Source organism: Lactuca sativa, chromosome 6 (assembly GCF_002870075.4).
Source record: "Lactuca sativa cultivar Salinas chromosome 6, Lsat_Salinas_v11, whole genome shotgun sequence".
In the NCBI taxonomy this organism is placed as follows: domain Eukaryota; kingdom Viridiplantae; phylum Streptophyta; class Magnoliopsida; order Asterales; family Asteraceae; genus Lactuca; species Lactuca sativa.
This window is the reverse complement of record NC_056628.2, coordinates 156,912,579-156,936,427: the sequence shown is the minus strand read 5'-3', so window position 1 is coordinate 156,936,427 and position 23,849 is coordinate 156,912,579. Positions and strand designations below refer to the sequence as shown.

Below are 23,849 nucleotides of genomic sequence, written 5' to 3'. Positions count from 1 at the left end.
GTAGGAGCTAAGTACGCCCCGCGTACTCAGCTGAATGGACCAAGTTGACTCGTTGACCTTGACCTTTCACCAGAGCTTTGACCAAATTGACCTAGGGGTATTTGAGGTATTTTAAGCTGATTAATTGAGATTAGGTCCTTGGTTTTGGTTAGGCGATCGTTGAGCCGATTTTCGGGACCGAGATTTATTCAGCTTGCATTCAGACTGATATGCGAGTTTTCCTCACTGTGCCCGTAGGTCGAAGGCACTAATGTCGACCCACTAGATTATTTATCTTGGTCAGGATAGTGGTATGATAGTTGTAGTTGTTCAATAGATTTGTATGATTATCAATATATGTTGGCTCTGTGTTTATGTTTATTTGTTGCTTATGTCGACATGTTGTGTTAGGTTGAGGCGGTCATGTTTCGTGTTGTAAACCAAGACACTTAGGGACAATCGGATTGGTTGTATGCCCTGCGAGGCAGTACAATCAGGCCAACGGCCCGTGGATCGGTCTGGATATGTTGTAGGCCATGTAAGGCGTGCAGTCATGTTGAAGGCTCGTAGAGCGGTTCGGATATGATGTAGGCCCTACGATGCGGTTCAGTAAGGTTGGCTGCTCAGATTGTATGCTTGTTTGTTATTGCGTGCTGGTACCTTGGAGGAACTCACTAACTTTTGGCTTACAATTTTTAGTTTATCACTTCGGGTACTTCATAGGATCGTGGGAAGGCAAAGACGTGATCATACACCATTTCCTGTTTTTATGTCTATTGGTCTTGAGAAAACTCTGATTTGAAATAATGTTTTTGAAACAATGACTATTTTTGTAAACAATATGGATGCTTGGTTGATTTTGAAAATTTTAAATTTGTTGTGATTTTTGGAGTGTTACACATGGAATCCATAAAGTTAGCAACTTTATGAATCATTGAATTCCTTTGATAAGCATAAGTCTCATTTCTAAAGTTTGATGGTGGTTTGGACTCCATGCATGAAGTTTTTGCTTTTTCTCCCATTTTAACCTAGGTTTGGGCTATAGACTTGCATTGGACATGCATTATTGAAAATCATTGATCTTTGTGATGTTTTAGGCTATAGGAAGGTTTATGAAACGTTAAAAAGAGTTGCTTAACAGATTAAGAGTTGAATCTGTTAAGTTGAGAAACCTAGTTCTCACGTCGTGGCATTGAGGTCTCCACAACATGACGGCTGGGGGATGGCCCAACTGTTTTGTCTCATGGAGTGCCCACGACGTGAATCTGTTCATATGATTTTTGTCCTAATCCCTGTTGATTATGTGTTTAAATGAGCCGAGTCAAGACCGAACCGAACCTCACCAAGCTCGGGTTCGGCTCATTTATTTTTTTTGGCTCGAGTTTATGAGACGAAGCTCAAGATCGGCTTGTTTAAAATAATACAGACTTGGGTTCGGCTTGGCTCGGCTCGTATAGGATATAACCTAATTCCCTAAAATAGTGTTTGTTAAATATTTGTTTATTTTCATTTATAAAAATAAAATTCAAAATTATATATAATATATTATATAAATGTAGGCTCGAGCCTAACACATTAAAATTGCAACATTGATATGCATAATAATTTACACTTATTTTCATTACGATAATGATAGGGCAAAATGTTACCATCTATTAGAAAGTCAAGTAACAATCTTAAGATTTTGGAATGTATCATAATATTTAAAAAAATTTAAACATCAGGAGTTCAAGATTCGTCACTGTTGTTATCAGCCGCCGATGATTCAAAAGCAGCAATTGATATCAATTCTGATCTGATCAGTTCATCTTCAATGGTCTTGATTTTAGCATTATGGATAACTGTAGCATCTTCTACGCCGTTTCCATTTTCAGACTCTGGTAAATAAACAATTTCTTCACCAACACCGTTTGAAATGGCGATGAGAGATTCCCTCGCAACTTCCTCTTCTAGAAGATGTCTATAATCCATAAAATGTAGAAAGCTTCTCCTGTACATTAGGTTTTATTCATAAATGAAATCAGTTTACAGATGTATTTACCAAATTAACTCGATGATAACAAATCTTATCCTCTCTTTTAAACCGATGAACTTTTATTCGGATTAGCACAGAGAAACAGAAACAGAAACATAAACGAATACAATGAAATGAATTTTACACAGAAATGCAGTAATTCTCATCAATCAAACGGATTCGGAGTTTGTAGAAAAGTAAACGAATCTAAGATTTACGAGCTAAAAACATAACATAGAAGAATTGTAGATTGTAGAATTGAAGAATTGAAGAAAGAGAAGAGAGCGTACCTTAAGGCGTTTGTTGAGTGTTGAGAATCGAAAGGAAAAGAGAGTTGTGAGTGTTGTTGTGTTGATAAGTGATCGGCGGTGGGGATACTTATAGAGGCGGGGGATTTGGTTTTTCCGGTGGATGGTTTGGGTTTTTATCCCGTACACCGTATTCCAACGTGGAATCCAGTAGGATCCTATCAATCAGTTTTTGGACTCTACCTTGACTCTCTTTTCAAAACAACTACAATGATCTATTGTTATTTTTTTTTTCAAAAATATAACAGGTTGTATATTATAAAAAACTAGTTTTACATGTTTTATTTTCGGTTAATATATATATATAGCTTTTTGCAAAACATTGTTCTTTGTGTTTCTTTCATTACGTAAAAGTCATTATCAAGTAAATCTTGATCATAATTTCCTTATGAGTAGCGATATATTCTCGTAAATTTACTGTTTAGGCTAAACAATGTGATGGTTTATCAAAATTTGGTGTTGTATAGATGCTACATAAGCTTTTGCAATTCTTATTATTTTTTGTCTATGAGTGTGGTGTGGTAGCATCTTTGCCTACCATATAATGTATTTTATGTGATGTTAGTTGTACAAGTCTCTCAATGCATATCGTTACTCTTTATTAGTTATTGAATGACAATAGTGATCAGCAATAATATGCAGATAAAAATTATCGCCGGCAAAAAGACTCGTAGGTGGTGTTTGTCGTCGGTAACATTGTCCACATCGGCTTGTCGCTAGCAAAAGTGTCATTACATCGTATAGCCTTAGAAGAGTAAATGTTTGAGTGTGTGTTGGTACGTAGTGGTCCACATCTCTGGCAACGATCTTAGATTTGAGACGATGAAGGTGTACAAAATTTCAGAAACCACTAACGCCTAAGATCTTAGATCTGAGACGATGAAGGTGCATAAAACATTAAAGAACCCTCAGATCAAAGAAGAGGGATTACACGAGGAGATAGATAAATAGATAGAGACTGAGAGAGATAAGGGTTGTGGTCCGTCCGATGATGTTTCTTAAACTCGACCTCAAACGTCTCACGGTGTTTCTCAAACACGACTTGAAAGTCAAAGAGAAGAAGGTGGGTTGTAGACGCCGTTTTTTAGAGAAAAATAAGCGATGGTTGACGGTGGTAGGCAATGGTGGAAAGGCAGATGTGGTGTTGTTGATGTTTTTGTGAGCCGATTAGAGAAAAATAGTGAGAGCGATATATTAGGTTATGATTTTAGGTTGGAGTGGGGTGAGTTGGAATTTAATTTTTTTTAAATACAAATTAAATTATAGGTAAATTAAAAATCAAATAGTAAGGGTAATATAGTCATTTTATATCTGAAAAACGACGAACTCTGCAAATTTAAACTAACGGGGGTTAAAGCATGCAAGTTTATAACAAATGAGAAATTATTAAAGTTAAAATAAAGACTAAACATGCATTTTGGCATTTGAACGATGAACGACTCGTGTAATTTACTCTTAAAAAATATATCTATTCTACTTAACCTTTTTTTTAATAAAATTGGTTATTACCAATGTTTAAATCTTGGATATTAACTAAACTAACCATTATTAATAACAATGAAAATATATATATATATATATATATATATATATATATATATATATATATATATATATATATATATATATATATATATATGTATTCTACTTAACCCATTTTTTAATAAAATTGGTTATTACAAAATTTTTTAATTTTAGGATATTAACTAAACTAAGCATTAGGAATAATGTTATTGACAAAAATGACCATATCCTTTTTTTTTTAGAAAATTACCACTTCTTACTAAATTTATGTCATATTAAAGTATTTTTTGATAAAAATTACATTTCATATTGACAATACAGACCGTTCCAGATTACCAAAAGGAAAAAAGAAAAAAAAAAACATATTCAAGAATTTAAAAAACAAACCTGAAATTCTATGAACAAATCCGAAAATTCAAGAAAATGATTTTTTTTACTCAAATCTAGCAAAATTTTAAAGAAGCATAACTAATGGGAATTAGATACAATAAAATGACTTAAAATGTGACATTTGGTTGAAAAATGATGATATAATACATTTCGAAATACCAATTTCGGATATTATCATTTTCATGATATACAAAAAACTTGGTCATTTTCTAATAGTCAGTTTAGTTAAACCCTTTAATCATATAGATTTGATAATCACAATCTTTCAATCATATACTTATATTGAGTTCTAAATCTCAAATGTTTTTTAAGGATAATGACATAAAAGCCTTTATGTTTGGCAAAATTTTACGAAATTACTCTTTTGTGGGTTTAAGGTTCATTAAAACCAAATGTTTGCAATTTTTTTTCAAATTTACATTTTTGCATATTTAATTGGTAAAATCGAACACTTCTATCAAACTTAGGGGCTTTAATGAACAAAAATATCAAACTTAAAGGCTTTTATAAACCAAAAATAAAAAATAAAAACAAACATTACCGTCAAGTAAGGCTTTAATAAACCAAAAATACAAAAAAATATATATAATTAAAAAAAATTACAAACATCCGGTATAATAAACCTAAAATCAACAAAAGCCTAAATTCACAGATTTCTACAAAAGTTATGGTTTTTTTTTCAGTATCCTTTTTTTTAAAATAATTATCACATTCTTTCAATCTTCTAGAGGTAACTTCGACTTGACAGCTCTAAATGAGCAGTCCAACAAGTTGGCCTCCTAAATTTTGTACTTTTGTTGTTTATAACCTTACATATATAGTTTTTAACTGCAAATACTAAAATATTAGATTGCCAATTGTGAATTTTATATTAACAAATTATTGAGCCAATTTTTATTAAGAAAGTTAGACAGGATCTGTAATTTCAGATATTATTATTCAACAAAAATGTTCTAAAATAACGTATATTTATTTGACTTAATGAGAATTTCATGTTTAAGTTATTATTTGGTAAACCATAGAAAAATTTGTTTTTTTTTTCCATTAACATTTAATCTAGACAGAGCCTATATTTATATCCATACAGACCTTTTTACACTAATATCATCTACACACAAAAATGAACATTGTAGTAGTATATATGCATATATTAATAGGAGCAGCATACATTTCTTACATGTAATATACAATTACAAAAAACAAAAGAAAGAAAATTTTGAGCTCGAAACAAATCATACAAATTGACATTTCCAGAAAGTTGGCATTGAGACAAAAAGGTGGGACCAGTTTCTTGTTTGTTGAAAAGACATTAATACCCTTGTCACCCTTTTTTGTATAAAGAGTTTACTTTGTATGAAAAAAATCAACCTTGAACCATACGAACTTGTATGTGGTGAGTAGACTCTTGACGCCAGATTGGTTGTGCTCCACTTTGAACAAGTGTAACATACTGCCCTTCCTTCACTAACTTCTTATCCTGATAAAATAAAAAAATAAAAAAATAAAAAAAAAGAATAATTTTTTATTTTTTATTTTATTTTATTAAAAACAAAATATCGAAAGCTACATAAAAAAGTTATAGACTACCCCACTAATTTCTGAAATTACTAGTTTACAAATTGTCATCGTCATAAAGAATTATTGACATTGCTTTAGGTACAATAAATTCATTTTTTGTTATTGTAAAAAGACCTTTTTGCCCTTTTATATTAATTATTCTTAAACTATTAAACAACCTCACCCAAATAGTTTTATAATTTTTAAATAAAGTTAAACTAAACTAGCGAGGGACCAGACTTGCAAGAAAATGAAACTATAGGGACCACCATTGTAAGGAAAAAAAATTACTTACAACTAAAATATTAAGGGCTCTTGAAAAAGTCTCCTCAGCATCATCAGAAAACTCCATATAAATTGGCATCACACCATGATAAAGAATCAATCTCTGCTTAACTCTTTTTCTGCACAAATTTATAATTTTTTTTTAGGGTTAAATAGCAATGTGATTCAATTTTATCGAAAGATGAAAATATGGACTTACTCATTTGTGAAGGCAAAGATAGTTGAGAAAGGGCGAAAATGGCTTAAAATCACAGCCATTGATCCTGTTCTTGTGAACACAATGATAGGGGTAGCAACAGTGTTGGCTATTGTTGCAGCGTGGAAAGCAAATATTTCACCCATATGGCTCTACAAAAGTTAATGACCATTTTACCCTTGCATTCCAAAAAAACAAATATTCATCGATTACTGCATACCTTGTAAGCCAAGTGACGAGAAAGAGATACCGAGTTCGAGTTGACTCGTGAACTTGACTCGATTCTTAATGCCACAGTGTGCATAACTTTCACAGCTTTTAGTGGAAAACTGAGATAAGTTTGAATTAAATGTTAACATTTTGAGTAAATAATAATTAATAAATCCATAAAATAAAAAACTTACTTTCCATGAGCAGTTTCACCTGAAAGCATGATAGCATCAGCACCTTGTTTTACTGCTATTGCAATGTCAGAAACTTCAGCTCTTGTTGGAGTTGGGTGATCAATCATGCTTTCTAACATGTTTGTTGCTACTATAACTGGTTTTTGCAAGTTTTGACACCTTCTAATAATATCTTCCTATTTAAATAATAAGAAATTATGTAAACTTAGCAACAAATATTCAAGGTTATTATTAATGTTTAATAATTTAACTTTACCTGTAATAAAGGAACTTCTTCAATTGGAAGCTCTGCTCCAAGGTCACCACGTGCAACCATTGCCTTAATACATAAATAATTAAAGTTTAATAATGATATTATAATCATAAGGAGAATATAAATCATTGAAATTAAAATGCTAACCCCATCAGATGCAGAAAGTATGGAAGGAAGATTGACTATGGAGTCTGCACTTTCGATTTTTACAATCACATGGATATCTGCATTGCATCCTACAGAATAAAACATTTTCTAGTTAAAATAAAAAGAATGAAAATAATATTTTATAATTTACAAAGAAACCTTACTTTTCAGATAATCTTTCAGCTCATGAACCACTTCAGCATCCTTCACAAAGGAAACTGCATAGAAATCAACTTGGTTGTCCACTCCAAACTTTATATCTTCCCAATCTTTATCTGTAAATGGAATCAAATTCATAATTCAATCAAAGTAATTGTAAAATAGGATGAATGTAAACCTGTTATTGAAGGCAAAGTTGCACTTTTTCCACGCACATTGAGATGCCTCCTTGATTTCAATTCTCCACCATCAATTACTTCACATTTTACTAAATCTCCAGTCTTGGATTTAACACCCAATGACATCATCCCCCCTTCAAGAAAAGAAAAAAGTACCTTTATACAATGGAATATCTATATAACATTTTGTATCTTTTTTAAAAGTGTTAATGAGGTAATCTTACCATCAACCAATAACATGTCACCAGGTTCAACATCGTTTATAAAGCCATCATAATTTACACTAACAGTGTCATTTGTGCTAACTCCTCTTTTTATAGTGAAATTGAATTCTTGCCCTTCATGAAGGAGAATTGGTTTAGCTACATCTCCACTTCTGACCTCAGGTCCCTGAAGCAACATGATTCATATGAAAAATAGTAGAAGGAATACATTTATATGTACTTTTCATCTCTTTGATTCTGTGTTTATCCAAATTTGGAGATGGAAGATAAAAAGAACAAGATGAAATCATTTTGTTTCACATTAAAGTAAACTGAATGCATACCTTAGTATCCAACATTATAGCTATGACTTTTTCATTGAACTGAGCATTGTATTCTTTGACAATATCAATGGTTTTCTGATGTGATGCATGATCTCCATGTGACATGTTTAGGCGTGCCACATTCATCCCTGTTTCTGCTAACTTCCATATCATTTCACGTGAGCTTGTTGAAGGGCCAATTGTACATACTATCTTTGTTTTCCTTTGAACATCTAGAGAAATCTGAGGTTGCCTCAAATTGCTGTCACTAGACTGAAACTCAAAAGAAGAAACCAAGTTTTCCTAAGTACTTGTGAAAATAGATATCGTATACAGTTATAATCATTTAAGAGCTTGATGTGGATATAGATTTTCTACAAACGTATATATCATAAACAGTTTTTGCTTCTGGCTAAGGCTCCTTGCACAATATGCTAATCAAGTATAGAAATCATAGCAAACCAAAAGCTTGCATTGATTGTGTATTACAAAACTTATCTACGCAGGAAACAATTTCAAATTTGAGTACCTACAAGTAATTGCATCTTATGGATTTCTTCACTTTAGTATGTTAACAGGTCAAAATCAATCGTTTCCTAGCTTTACGATAAATTGACCAGTGCGCATCAATCGATGCCAAACACCTGATTAGATTCAAAAACTCAAAAACCTAAAAGAACGTTTCAATCTCTAAATTAGAGATGCGAGCAGGATATACATTGAGGAATATTCGAATAACCATTTAAGACGATATATGAAGAGTGAGAGCTTTACAGGGAAAATAGGACCATTGGAAGAAAAGGCCGGTTCCTGGGTCTGTTCAACGATCTTCATTGACTTCACCGCCAACGAGGAAACAGATTTCCGAACACGTTGCTGCTGATTCAAACTGACGGATTCATAAAAGCTTCGTGGTGATCCATTAAGGTTCTTCACCGAAGAAAGGCGTCGGTCGCCATCTGATTTTCGTGCCGGTGAGATTCCAGGATTCCGTAAACTGATTGCTGCCATTGAAGACCAGACCAAATGAAAACCTACAGCAGCAGAGATAGGTTGATCGGAGTTTGTGAGAGGCAGCCGTCGGAGCTTCGAATGTCAACGTCAGGTGTCGAGAACCACTGACTGGAGCACTTCAACTCCCTGCTTCGTTAAATTTGGACTTTGACTGGGCCCATTGAAGGATAATTCTATGCGAATATGGTTCAAATGCAACAATTTTTTTTTTTTTTTTTTTTGAAATATATAAATTTGTGTTGCTTGTATTTTTTCGATTTATTTGGGATTTCTTTTATATCATGATACAAATATAATTTCACATTTAAAATGATAATATCTAAATAAAACGTTTAAGCTAAGAATTTAGAATGATTGATTCAATATTTTCGATTTAAATGTATACATTATCACAATTTTTTCAATGAATATATTTATCATAAAATTTTTTTATGTTGTCTTTAAAGTAAACCGACCCTTATGAGGTTTAAAAAAATAATAAGTAATAGCAGTGTATATGTAACAAACCCTTCGACATTAAATATACAAATATACAATTAAAGAATGTATATTGGATATTTTATTTAAGAACTAGTTTTAGATATATATTTCATGAGCTAGGTTTAGGTATTCAAAGTAATTATTGTGTTATTGTATGCATAAATGTGAGTCAATCAAAATTTAAAATAAAAATAAATAATTAATAAATAAATAAAGGTAAATAGGTAATTTGATAATTAGTTTTCACAAATAATATCATATAATTATGGTAACCATTGACTTTAACTACCTAGGTTTTCTCCATCCATCGTCGGCTTTTTAAAACCACCACCTATTCGATCCCGACACCATTACTGTCGAGGTTGAAGGGCACATCCGACAGCCCCCAGCTATCGGAGCATCACTATCAACCGGCGACGCTCTACCACCGCCACAACCTATCTCAAACATCAATTTCTCTATTGCCGATACACCAAAGGATCTCGATCCAGAGAAAAAGAGAAGGCGTTCGTTGAAGACATGAGTAATTAGGAGCAAATGAGGAAAAAGGTCGGGATACGTTTGAAAATCCCCTTCTTGTTCAACAATTCTACATAGTGAGGAGTCTGCCGGCAATGGCAGCAGCCGGTGGAGGAAGCGTTTCCTCAAATTCAAAATCATCATCGTTTGCTTCCTCTCATCGGGCAGCGGTGGTTCTGGCTTCATCGTCACTCCACTCCCACCTTTTCTGTCCTTTTTATATGCCAATTCTTCTATCACTCAAAATTCAGGTATATGCTTGTATTTGTGTGTGTGAATTGATTATTCCAGACGATTCAATGTAAATGAAGCTTTTTTAACATAAATTGAACCGGTCTTGATTTCTAGGGTTTTATTTGTGTATAGTTTTAGGAGAGGGTTTAAGCCAGTGGCGATCTGTAAGTGTAATTGTAGTTGTAAGTAGGTATAGTGTAAGATAGGTTGTGTCAATGACCTTCTTTGTCACACCCCAAAACCGGAACGGCGGAAAACGTTCGAGGATGGAGGACGTCATGTAAAGTATCATAACAATGCAAAATAGTAAACAATCAACAACATCATCCATTGCATTAATAGTAAAGTTTTAATACATGTGTGTTCTTTGTAATGTAATAGACACCAAAAATGAATGATCAAAATAAAAAGACGAGTCTTGATTGTGCTCCGTCTTCTCAAAACCTGTCATCAGTACCTGTCTACTGATGAACTGAGAATACAAGTTATTTTGAAAGCGTAGATCAGCATTTAAGTTGGTGAGTTCATAAGTATTTATGTTAAAAGAATGCTTCTTGTTTCTTTGAATAGATGAATATTTCCCAGAAAATCCTATACTTTTATGTAGTACATGAAAAGTAGTTGCTTTTGCATAAACTCGTCCTGTTTGTAATTCAATGATCTGAAATTGTACTTATGCTTGGCTAATTATACACTAACGTATTTGTAACATCTTTTATATGAGTTATTATAACCATACTGACTATATGGTCTGACCCAACGCTATGAATGCATTGAAAACTGTTGATAACAATTGTCACTCGTAGGCGTATATGCCTAATTGTAGCTAGCAGCCTGAGTGTGGGATTGTCAATCCCAATATAGATCTACACACACATTGTTTCGATCCCCTGCCGTAAATTTTGGTTATAATATCAGGACTTAACTATATTGTTTAAAATGAAGTAAACAACCTGAATCCAAGGTCTCATAGAAAGTATATAAACGTTACATGTATTTTAGTTGTGAAAACCCAATCATTCTAGATTGAATGATTGATAGTATGTTCTTTACTAGTATTCTTAACTTGTTATGGAAAATGTATACTCTGGAGTAGTTTTGAATTAAAACTGTGTTATTGAATAACTATGTACTCTAGTATACTTGAATCGTGAAATAATGTTCTATGGATCATAAATTATACATATTATAATTTATATGTACGTCTTGAACTGCTTCTGAGTATGAATGTAAACCCATTACTCAACTTGTACAAAGGGTTAAGTGATTGATGAAAATATAAGTTTTAAAAGAAGATTTGTAAAACAATTGAAGATTTTAATAATAAATATTGATGACTTGATGTCAATTTATAAAACTGTTTCCAAAACAGTTGTTTGATAAGACAGTTTTTAAGTATATGAAATTCTATTGTTTGAAACATAGTTATAAATCACATGTGATTGATTATATAACTATGTGTTTTCTACTTGTATTCCCCCCCCCCCCTAAAAGCATTTAAAGTCATTTAAAAGGATAGATTAAGGGGTATGAACTCACCTGAAGCGAGTGATGTGAATGTAAGATCGGTAAAGGATGCTAAGCGTCAAGTGAAGACTTGAGCACACACGGATCCTATTTAACATATAGTGACACATATATACTTACAATTAGTGTTTATAACAACTAATTATGTAATGGAACAACCTTAGGGGCTAGAAAACACTTGCACTGAAGTGTTAAACCACATAGGGTTACATATAAGGGGTGTAGGGCCTCTCATTGGAGTTTATGGCCCATATAGTAATAACCACATGAGTTTACGGCCAAGGGGTAATTTCCCCATGAGTTTACGGCCGTAAACTCATGGTATTAAGTACCCAGTTGTGCTATAAGGTCTTACAATTCATAATGAAGTGTCCTATGATCAAGTCTAAGCCTTAGGAAGGAATGGTGGCACCATTGCACCACTAACTAGAGTTTACGGCCTAGGGACCATTTCTCCATGAGTTTACGTTCCCAGTTGTGCTATAAGGTCTTACAATTCATAATGAAGTGACCTATGATCAAGTCTAAGCCTTAGGAAGGAATGGTGGCACCATTGCACCACTAACTAGAGTTTACGGCCTAGGGACCATTTCTCCATGAGTTTACGGCCGTAAACTCATGGTATTTTGTACCATTTCAAAGTTTAAGGTCCTTAGCTCAAGTTGGAAGTGTTCTAGACTTGGTCCCAAGGCTTTGGAAGGAATTAGGGTTCATTTGCACCCTTAATTAAGGTTTACAACCCAAGGAGGTTCCTTGGCCGTAAACACCCTTTTGATCTTGTTTTCTTGATGTTTTCTAGGTGTAAACTAGTTGATTCAAGTATAGTACAAGCTAAGACAAGAGTACTTACAATATAGAAGCTTGTAAGGGTGTTTAAGGCTCAAAAACACTAGTGTGTGTTCTTGGTGTTCTTGGTGAAATGAAGAACACTTGAAAATCTATCAAATGAAGAGATTTCACGGATGAAATCATGCACAAACACTAGATATTGAAGTATACCAACTAAACAAGGAAGGAAACACTTACTAAGTTGAAGATCTAGGGAAAAATTCGTATGATACTTGAGAGAGAATGAGTTATAGGCTTGAAAATGGTAAAAATGACTAAGTGTCATATTTATACTCTAGAGTTTACGGTCGTAAACTCCATGTTATGGCCGTAAACTCCAAACTCTTGGAGTGTTGAGACTTAAGTGTTGTACAATTAACTCTAGAGTGTACTTCCTATAATTACCTCTGATGTATTTATGATTAAAACACCCAGACTGACTCCAAAACTGCTAAAAGTTAGCAAAAGTAAGCTTGATTTTGATTAAATGCAGGGTTTGTTATAAGATGAAAATTTCGAGTTGTCACATTCTTCTTATATGTAAAGTACAACGTGAAGGTAGTTTGCCATTATTTTCATATCAAATTTACTTCTTATTATATGATAAAAATATCAATTTGTTTCTGTAAATGATTCAATGGATTATATTGGTGCGATTCCAATTCTTTTGGAATAGAATCACAAATTCCAGTTCTGTTTGAATGGAAACATGAATTATAATTCTGTTGGAATGAAGTATGAATATTTTCTCATTGATTTATGCATGTTCTACAATTCTTGGTTATTGGTTTTTGTGCAATTCACAAGTCCACATATTTTTCCAAAGGAATTTAGTTTTTTATTTTTCATTTGATAATACATTATTGAAATCTAAACTACAATTTGGTTTTGTTTTCACAAAAGTTGATGCTTGAAGAACGGACCACAAAATTGAAAGTGATTTTAAGCAACATTATTTTTTTAGAATGTATTAGTGTTGTTGTTGGATTTTGATGTTTTCTTTCCCGTTTTGAAAGTTTTTTTAGTTTTATTATTTAACAACAAATGTAATTCTTAACAATTGTTACATGTATTCTATAAGAAATAATGTATTTTTTTGTTTTTATTTTCAATTGATTGTTCAAAAATTTATTATTCTACAAGAAATTTTTAAAGTCACGATCAAGAAATAGGTTGAAGAAAATTTTTATTATTTATGGTTCAAAAATATTTTTATTTTTGAATATACTCATAAACATATTCTATCAGAATGTCCGAATTAAAAGAATTATAATTCGTAAAATCGGATTTTTAAAATTAATAGAATCTATGATCCCTTAAAATATGCAATTTTCCTTTATTAAATGTATATTAATTGACTAAAATACCCTTGTAATTAAATTAGATGATATTTTTCATTTATATTTAATTCAATAATATATATTAATCACTTTCTTAAAATAAATAAATTTGTTTGGCCCACATTTATATATACAATAACACAATAATTAATCTAAGTCTATACTCCATAATCTTTAGTTTAGACCTTCTAGTTTAGTTGCCATTAGGATTAAATCTGCTTTAGTTTTTACCTTCAAGTTTAGAGTTCCTTAATACATTACATTCGGGATTAAATCTACTTTTATTATGGGTATAGTTTTTTTCGATGTAGATATTGCCTATAGCTTGTATTATTTAGTTATAATTTTCGAGATTTGTATTGATTTATGATAAATCAAATAACATATATTTTAAGTTTGTACTTCATTCCTCGATGTTATTGATAATGAATGTATTTATGGAGTTTTTAATTAAAATAGTGTTATTGAAAAAAAATATTTACTAATCTTGCATAGTTTAAAAAATATTTATCAAAATTAATATTTTTTTCTATTTTTTCTATATTTTCAATATTTTTCAATGTGTTTTTGTTTTAAATATCAGTTTTTTTTTCTCTATTATTATGATTTTTTATTGTCTTTTTCTAAAACATCATTCTTTTATTTTCTTTATTTCAGTTTTTTTTAATATACGTTTAACATAGATGTTTTGACGTTATTTATATAAATTATAAAAACAATTTTGAACATCAAATTTTAGCAATCTTAAATTAAAAGTACCATTACACATAAAGTCCAACATTAAACATCTTTTTAAGGTAAAAATACTCCTAACATTGTTTGTTTAAAAAAAACATTATCAACATCTTTGTTTGAAGCAAACTCAAAAACGTTACAGTTAATATATGATATTTATATGATGGAAATTTTCTAGTGTAGAGTAAATTATCTCCAATGTGTTAGATTTATTCCGAGAAAGTAAAGTCCTTGCCGACAAAAAATAATACCTTAAGAAATATAGATATTGGTGAATAAAAATCATATGAAAAAAGAGTACAGTTTTTTTGTAATGTTTTTTCTTGTTTGTAGATATTTATGTTAAAACAATACGTCAAGAAATATATATATATATATATATATATATATATATATATATATATATATATATATATCCTCTCCCTTTCTAATAAATAAATAACTTCAATATCATACTGCCATGTGTCGCCACGTGTCAGCCTCTTAAACTTCTAACATTCTATGTCAAATACGTCAAAATTTAGCTGCAATTTTATTTCATAAAAAAAATCAGGTCCTACAAATCAGTAAATCAATTTTAATGCTCTAAATTTAGCTGCATTTAAATTTTAAAAATACAGAAAACAGAAGACTACAAATATAATATCCCTAAAAAACAGCTATTGATATTCCAATTTACACCTCTTAAAGCTCTTTAATTCCACGATTCACTGCCACAAATACGTCAATTTAAAACATTCAATTTACGTTTTCCTTTTATACATTAAAAATTATAGAAAGATAGAGATATTATAGAGATATCGAGATATGATATCCCTGAAAATCAACTATTCAAATTTCAATTACTTTATGATTATACCTATAAATACGTATAATGATCGATCCCTAGAATTCTTTTCTTCACTTTTGTCTTCAAAGCTTTCAGAGTATAATTCTTCCGCATACCTGCATCTACATTCATACATTTCAATCCATCAGGTAAATATACAAGACTCTTCACTTCCATCCTCTTTTTTTTTTTTTCTGACACAATAATCATAAAGGTCAATCTATGACACTACTTTAAAAAAAACATTCATAACAGATGTTTGGGTAAATAAAAAACTTTATATGTACATTACTGTCATCTATGTAAATATTTTGTAGTATATCGTTGATTTTTTAAGCTTTAATACAAATGGTCAACTTCAAAATATAAATACAGAAATATAGAATATAAGGACAATTTCTATAAAAGATCAAGTAATATACATTAAAGGGCGACATACTTTGAAATTATCCTGCCATTTTATGTATATTACATGTTGTTTATTTATATCTTTTAAACGCCTATTCAAATATTAAAAACCGATTTAAAAATAAAGAATTGGAATATGAAAGAATGGTTTTTATTGATTTAAACAATAAAGGACTCATCCAAAGCTTGAATTCTTAATCCTTTGAAAGGTGTTGAATTACTTATACATTACGGATAAAAAATTTTAAGATACACTCTAAAAAATAACAATTATGCCACTGATTTAAAAATGAAGAATTGTAATATGAAACAATAGTTTTTATTAATGATTTGAACAATTTAAACAATAAAGGAGTCATCCGAATGTTGAACTAGAATCCTTTGAAAGGTGTAGAATTCTTGTGCATTTCAATAGGAGAGAGGGCGTGTATCATTGACATTGAGAAACGAACCTTAACCACAAAAATTAATATACTTTTTGCTTAAGTTTGAAGGATTTACAAGATTCAAAGTTTCAGAAACTACAATAGAGCACATGGAACTTTATAAATGAGTTGATCCATCAAAAAATTTGAAATATGAAAAATTAACATAAAGCAATAGTTATAGACATGTGAGCAATAAAAACTTATAAAGGAGAAGGGATGGGATGATAAAAAGTACAAACCTTTATCATTCAATCTGCTTGCAGTGATATTCAACCAATTCAACTTTTTCACTCTAATAACTATCTTCAACTTCCTCCTTGAATGTTGTATTATTATTAATGATGACACCTGAAACGAAATACCCTAGCCTTTTGATGCCAACTCAGTTGCCCCTCTGATTTCTAGCTTTCTGGGGACAAAAGAGTAATTATGTGTCAAGATAAAAAAAAAAAAAGACCTGGTAAGGTTCTAAAGAAGTACAAATACATAACAAATGTAAACATATAACACCAACATGCAACAACATATTGTTATAAGATAGATAAGACTTATAAACAAAAATCAAAGACTAAAATAACAATTTTAATGTCTCTACTTGCTAATACTTTCTAAACAAATGAGAAACTTGAGAAACCTCCATGCCACTCTTTTACAAGTAAATTTCATCCAAACGAATCAACACGCAAACGGGATCCCAGTATGACCAAGTCAAACCCAATCACTGTCAAAAGATATGAACAAGGGGTGAGGTACACATATATTTTTCTTTTTTCTTTTTTATTTAAAAAAAATAGATGAAAGAAAGTAGATTAAGTTGTGATGTGTATTGGTTATGGTTGGCAGATAGCTAATAATGCAAACTCAGCACAAATAATAGTTCCACTATTAACTTTTTTACTATAAAAAGTTTACCAACCAGTTTTTGCATGTGTGGATCATGCAAGACACCATATGCAGCCCATCTTGACCAAGATTCTAGAACAATGACCCATCAAAATCCATCTCCCTGTAACGTCAAAAAGACCAAATTAAGTAAAAAGACAAGCATGAAAGTACTAGAATTGGTTGAAACAGCAAAAATGCTTACTTACATTCGGTTATAATAAGATCAATTACTTTATCTAGCCCTCTGTTTCTTATTTTTTAGCATGTCCATACGAATAGCTTCATGTACAAATATAGGTAAAATCTGTCAATAATGGGCCAACATGGAAACAATAAACAATGAGATAAATTAAATATCATAACTTTTAACATCGTTGTGAAAATAAGTGAGGTGAAAGTACCAGAGCATTTCCCTTCATTCGAAAATCTGAAATCCACCATTTATCTACATTATATCTTCCTTCCAGGACAAACTTAGTGCCTTGGCTACAAGAACAGGAGACAGGAGAATGTTAATATGTGTAAGACAGAAGCAACCTGTTTCAGCACAAGGGATGGAGAGGCTAATAGGATTTATGATCATAATCTAATAGTCTTGATGGCTCTGAGATCGTTATAAATAGCACTTGACATGAAGTAGATGAACAATGGAGATATATGATAGTTATAATTGTATGCTACAAAATAAACTTAGATATATGATTAGGTGTGATGTTAGTTGTTATGGTCGGTTCATGCCGTGCATGGTTGTAAGTTTCCAAAAATACCCTATATCCATAATCCACTATTATAAGTTTCTGTCTTTTGGCATTTTGTTTTATTTTTAACCTAACCAATATTGCATAAGTATGTGATTTGGAGCAGTTTTTGGGATATGACCTAAGTAAAGTGTTGTTAGGAAAGAACAAGTGGCAAACCTAGGTGTTTTCATCAAGCTTCAATTCAGAATAAAAAAACCATTTCTTTCATATTCCAATTTTATTTGAAGTATCATTTCAAATCAATTAGTTTCAATCAATTCCCATTGTTAGGCTTCAATTTCGCAAACCATATATAGAGAAATCAATTACTTATTTTTTTTACTTTAAAATCAATCACGTCTGACTTGGACATCTTCCATTTGCCTTCACTTTTACGAAAATCATCCTGTGAGGAGTGAAATTTTTTAAAAATCGACAAGTATTCAAAGAAAAGTTAAAATCCTAGATCTAAAAAAGCTAAAAACCTTTTGCTAAAATACGTTGATGATGCTCTAATCCCTCTCCGTTTTCAGTCCCGACTCTCTGTTTTCACCCTCTTCTTCAGCTGTCAGCTCTCGCTGACTAACTGAGTGAAATACGTCTTGCAATCGCCTACACTTTTTACCTCTGTCCGTCATCCTACAATTAAGTTCCGCCGGTAGACTCATACGGCGTCACTACCTTCTTGGACTATCTCCAAATCTCATCTGCCACGGCTACACGACTGTTCGTTGGTACCATGTCTTTTTTTGCTTTTGAAAATCATTTCATCACTTACTTTGACTGTATTCTACGTTCTTGAAGACAAGTGCTTCTGATAGCTTTTATGTGATACAAAACAATGAACTTTAATATCATACAAAGTATATGCTATATAATTATTATTGTTTGTTTTGTATTTGTTTTATTAAACTTTTATAATTGGTTTGTTTTTTTAATAAGATTAAGATTATTAGTTTATTTATTAAATCCTTTAATACTTCGATTTTCATTAGTTAAAAAATAACTAATTTACCAATTTCTCTTTTTATGCTTTGAAAATTAAGTTATATATATATTTTGGTTCCAGATGATTCAATCTCACAGTTGGCAACAACTAATGGTGGCCATTGTCATGGCCTTACATTTTAATTTTACATAACTATATAAAATAGCTATTCATTAATAATTTAGTTATATTATTTGATTAATAATTACGACATTTTAGTATGAAAATGTAATTAATTTCACAACCGTGGTTCCCACGTGTTTTAAACTAATACATATATATATATATATATATATATATATATATATATATATATATATATATATATATATATATATATATATATATATATGTTAAATGTATATTTTTAAAGACAAAAATAATAAAACTATATTTAAAATTAAAACACATTAAGAAAATTAAAAAAATTGAGAGAAAATGAAAAAAAATACTAGTTTAGTAAATATTTTTGAAACTATAATAGATTGATAATTATTTTTTTTTTAAATCCTATTTTGATCAAAAACTAGCATCTATCTATAACATAACAAGCTAATATTGTTGTCAAAGTTGTATGAACCTATTGGATCTCAAAACTCAAATAATTAGTCAAACAATTATATTAATTACAGACAAAACTACAAATTTGGTACTTGTGGTTTGCAAAAACCTTTGGATGGGGTCCAAAAAGTTTCCGGCTTGCACCAAAGGTCCAAAATCAAGGTTTTTCATTGTTTTTGGTCCAAAAAAACTTGAAAAGTCGATTTTACCCTTTTTAATTTCTTTTTTCTATTTTCTTTATTGTTTTTGGTATTTAAATAATTAAAAAAAATAAAAAATAAAATCTTACCCAAACTCACTCACTCTCTTTCTCTCTCTCTCTCTCTCTCTCTCTCTCTCTCTCTCTAACCTAACCCAACCCAGGTTTATTCTTATTCATCTTCCACAAATCCATCGACATACCCCTCCCTTTGATCATCATCTTGTTAATCGAACCCACTACTGGAACTCTTCCTGTTTCTTTCCTTCTTCTGTCCCGATTTTCGGCAGGAGGTGAGCAAGGGAGCTACAAACCCCCTTCTTCTCTAACCTAACCCAGGTTTCTTTCCTTCTTGTGCGTTCCCGGTGAGCAAGGGAGCTACAAACCCCTTTCGTTCTCCTTTCACCTTTTCATTGTTCCTACCAAATCAAAAAGAAGATGAAGCAAGGAATTAAGGAGCAAAAAGGCCCTCGCATACCTCCTGTTGGACATCGAACAACCAAAGTCATTACCATTGTTGCTTGTCTCGCCCTATCAAAGACCTCCGTCCCTTCGCAGCCTCTTGGCCACACCGAACCCATCTTCTGGCCTCACCCCTCGCTTTCTTTCTCTTCAATCAAAGACCTCCCTCCTCTGACCCTCCTTCCTTCGCACCTCACAACCGGATGAGAACGATCGAAGCTTCGCTGGATTCCGACGATCTCAATTCTCAAATCGCTGCTCTCTACAGCCTTTTAAATCTTTGAATCGGCAATGACTCGTAAGCACTTGCCTTTCATATTCATATCAATCGAGCACTGGAGGATTTCTTATTTGATCTGGATGTAGAAATCGTGATTTTTTTTGTGTGTGCTTTCGATCATCAGATCAAGGGGAATATTGGTTATTTATTAATTGGGTTTGTGTTTGTTGTGTGTGTGTGTGTGAGAGAGAGAGAGAGAGAGAGAGAGAGTTATTTTATTTTCTTTTTTAAATTAAAATAGTATTTAAAAAATGAAAAAAATAATAAAAAAGAAAATGAAAGGGTATAACCGTCATTTCAAGTTTTTTTGGACTAAAAACATAGAAAAACTTTGATTTTGGACATTCCATGCAAGTCGAAAAGTTTTTGGACCCTATCCAAAGGTTTTTGCAAACCACAAGGACCAAATTTGTAGTTTTGTCTTAATTACAAACACATTATAAGGCATTGTAATGAGTAAGAGGATGCATAAAGGGTTAAATGGTTACGGTCTTGACTCTTGAAGGCTAACACTTGGTCACTTGGAGAGTGTGCCTCACAAAGGTTGGCCCAATGCAAAATGTTTTAGAGATCCTAATTTTCGTCCTATTCTATTGAGATAAAATATTAGACTACTCAGTACGGACCTATTGAGAGGCGTTTTTGCCTATGTGGAAGCCCCTCAACATGGTGGTAACGGCCGAAACACCATCCCAACCTTGCGTTATGAGATGTGGTAACATGTGACATCCCTATTTTTCACGACTAGAAAATACCGATTTGTTTATGCTTTATTTTCAAATCATAGTAACTTTTTATAGAAAAGTGTCGCGAAATTTGTTCCTAGAAAAACATGATAAATATGTTATCAAAGCATTTCCGAAGAAATTTATTATATTCATTTTAAAACTTTGGGATGTTATCGTCAATACAAAAACATAAGCATAAACAGAACTTACATTCATTTACACTAGTGATCTATATCTCTTTAATCTTTCGGTGTAGTGTAGTTTTATATCGACACATGTGATACAAATAAACTGAGTGAGTCAAGTTGGGAAACCTGGTGAGTACATAGGGTTTTTAACCCACAATAATAAAGTTATTATGTTTTATCATCAAACAATTAACCCAATTAGCTATCCCCATTATCTTCTTTATTTCTTAAGGATCTACCATAAGAATAATCTATAACTCATTCCTAAGGATTTTCCTAAGGAATATGCACGAAGTCCATCGCTGCCCGGGTTTATACAACAGTCACTAAGTCCATAACTGCCAAGGTTTTTAGAGTACACCAGGTGAATATATCGTTCACAACACATACAGGTTGTGAGTCTGCTGGTGTTCCACGAACCGTCTAGAATAGTCCATGGTTGTCATCCATACTCTACTAGATGATGGGGCCAACGCTTGGGTAAAGGATTCTCTCATTTTTTCACCTCTCACTCTCATCTCATGTTCCATATCACTTTTCATCTCATCTTCCAACTCATCTTTCATCACGCACCAACTATTTCATCTACCCATGTTCTACCCAACATATTAGTAGATATACAACACATATACAGTTCATATCTGAAGAAAAAGTTTAGATCTATAAAGAAAATACATATACGGTTCAGATCTGAAAAACAAAGTTTAAATCTTTCATCCAACATAACTTTCAAAGCATAAAATATATATATACAGTTTAGATATGAAGAAAAAGTTCAGATCTGAAAAGAAAAAAGCTTAGATCTTTCATCCAGCACATATCTCAAGTACAATATATATATATATATATATATATATATATATATATATATATATATATATATATATATATATAGTTTAGATCTAAAAAGTTTAGATATGAAGGGAAAAGTTTCAGATCCAAGAGAAAAAGTTTAGATATGAAAGATAAAGTTCATATCTGAAAAGAAAGAAGTATAGATCTTAATCCATCATACATCTCAGGTAAGCAGGTAATATATATACACAAAGCACGTAATTTATATAAAATATTTCATATCTATGTGTAAGATGAAAGTGACCATGCACTCACCTGATAAGGAGTGATTCAGACAACACTTCGCTTCTTAAAATAATATGTTTTTACAAAACCGGGATGTTTGCTTGAAAATCGGGCTCTGTGCGGGGAAAGTTTCAAACCAAAAAACTCTTTTCTTGGAGCCTTCGGGTGATCCGGGGCTTTCTTCTAGTGTTAGGGAGGTTTCCTAGGCTTCGGGGGTGTTTTGGAAGGCTAGATGGAGAGTATAGAGTGAAAGAAAGGTGTAAGGAATGAAATGGTCGAAGTTGCTATTTATAGGTAGTTTTGGGCTCTCTCACGTCATGAGAATCCATGCTCACATCGTGACCTTTTGACCTATCACTCCGTAGACTTGTCATATGCATTCTAGGCCTAAAAAGTGACGATTTGACTTCTCACGTCGTGAGAATCTATGCTCACGTCGCGAGTCCAGTCAGATTAGGGTTTCTGACACGTGTCATGTTCTCAGACAAATGTTTCTTTGGAAGGTCATAACTTTTGCATACGAGCTCCGTTTTCGACATTCTTTATATCCACACGTAGGCGGGAACATGCTCTACAACTTTTACTTATACTCCATTGGCTAATTCCCCACCGATTTTAAATTTAATAGTATGAGAAGATTACACCACTAAACGATCGTGTATAATTCATAACTTCTACATACGAACTCCGTTTTCGACTGTCTTTTTATCGTTGAACTCCTATTAATGAGATCTTCACTTCTCATTTAGGTTGTGTCGGCTAAAAATCCCTCGATCTAAAATTCGAACTTCAGGCATTGCATTGCCAATACGAAACTTTAGAAAAATCATAACTTCCTCGTACGAAGTCAGATTTGAGCGTTCTTTTTATGCACACTACGACTTTCATTTAGATTGTCAGGGCTAAAAAATCCTCTATCGTAAATTCAATATTTACGTCACGTAGTGTCATGCTGGTTCTGTCGCGAAACTTTGACAAGCCATAACTTCTTCGTTATAACTCGGATTTCGACATTCTTTATATCTTCGGAATGTTTGTCACGACCACTACAACTTTTCTTCGTAGATATCAGGTTTATCTAACATTTTATTTTTGACGTTTTATTTTTATCCTTTATTTATTATATTATTATAAACAAGTAAGAAGCACACAAAAGCACATAATTCACATAATATTCAAGTAATTCATCTTTATTACCTTAAAACGAGTTAGAATGGTTGACCTAGACTATTACATTATCATTAATGTTTAGCCCAGGAACACGGGCGTTACATAACAAGAACGGGAGGCAACACCCAATCAAATTCTCTCCCCCCTCTCTTTCTCTCTTAACACCATGTTATACACATGGGGAATTGGCGGAGCTAAGGTCAACATAAAGGGTAGCATACATTTTTTTAGGGTAGCCTAAGTTTTTTCCAAGGTATCACCGCAACATAAAACAAAATTTTCGGAGAAAAATTGTATTACTGAAA

General features: G+C 31.9%; 1 protein-coding gene and 1 long non-coding RNA gene across 2 annotated transcripts; both read right to left on the bottom strand.

Annotated features, from left to right (window-relative positions):
* Positions 1–1,498: 1,498 nt before the first annotated feature.
* Positions 1,499–2,507, bottom strand: LOC111901175 (uncharacterized). The gene is made up of 2 exons (XR_002853423.2): positions 2,284–2,507; positions 1,499–1,969 (listed from the first exon to the last, which is right to left on the bottom strand). It is a non-coding gene; the product is annotated as an uncharacterized LOC111901175 (long non-coding RNA).
* A 2,817-nt stretch (positions 2,508–5,324) lies between these two features.
* Positions 5,325–9,106, bottom strand: LOC111901174 (pyruvate kinase isozyme G, chloroplastic). Its single transcript, XM_023897054.3, has 12 exons — positions 8,696–9,106; positions 7,943–8,194; positions 7,620–7,785; positions 7,395–7,529; positions 7,222–7,332; positions 7,058–7,146; positions 6,914–6,976; positions 6,658–6,833; positions 6,474–6,582; positions 6,257–6,405; positions 6,068–6,176; positions 5,325–5,692 (listed from the first exon to the last, which is right to left on the bottom strand). Exons 1-12 carry the CDS (start codon positions 8,930–8,932, stop codon positions 5,579–5,581), a joined length of 1,710 nt encoding a protein of 569 aa, XP_023752822.1. The 5' UTR covers positions 8,933–9,106; the 3' UTR covers positions 5,325–5,578.
* Positions 9,107–23,849: the final 14,743 nt, after the last annotated feature.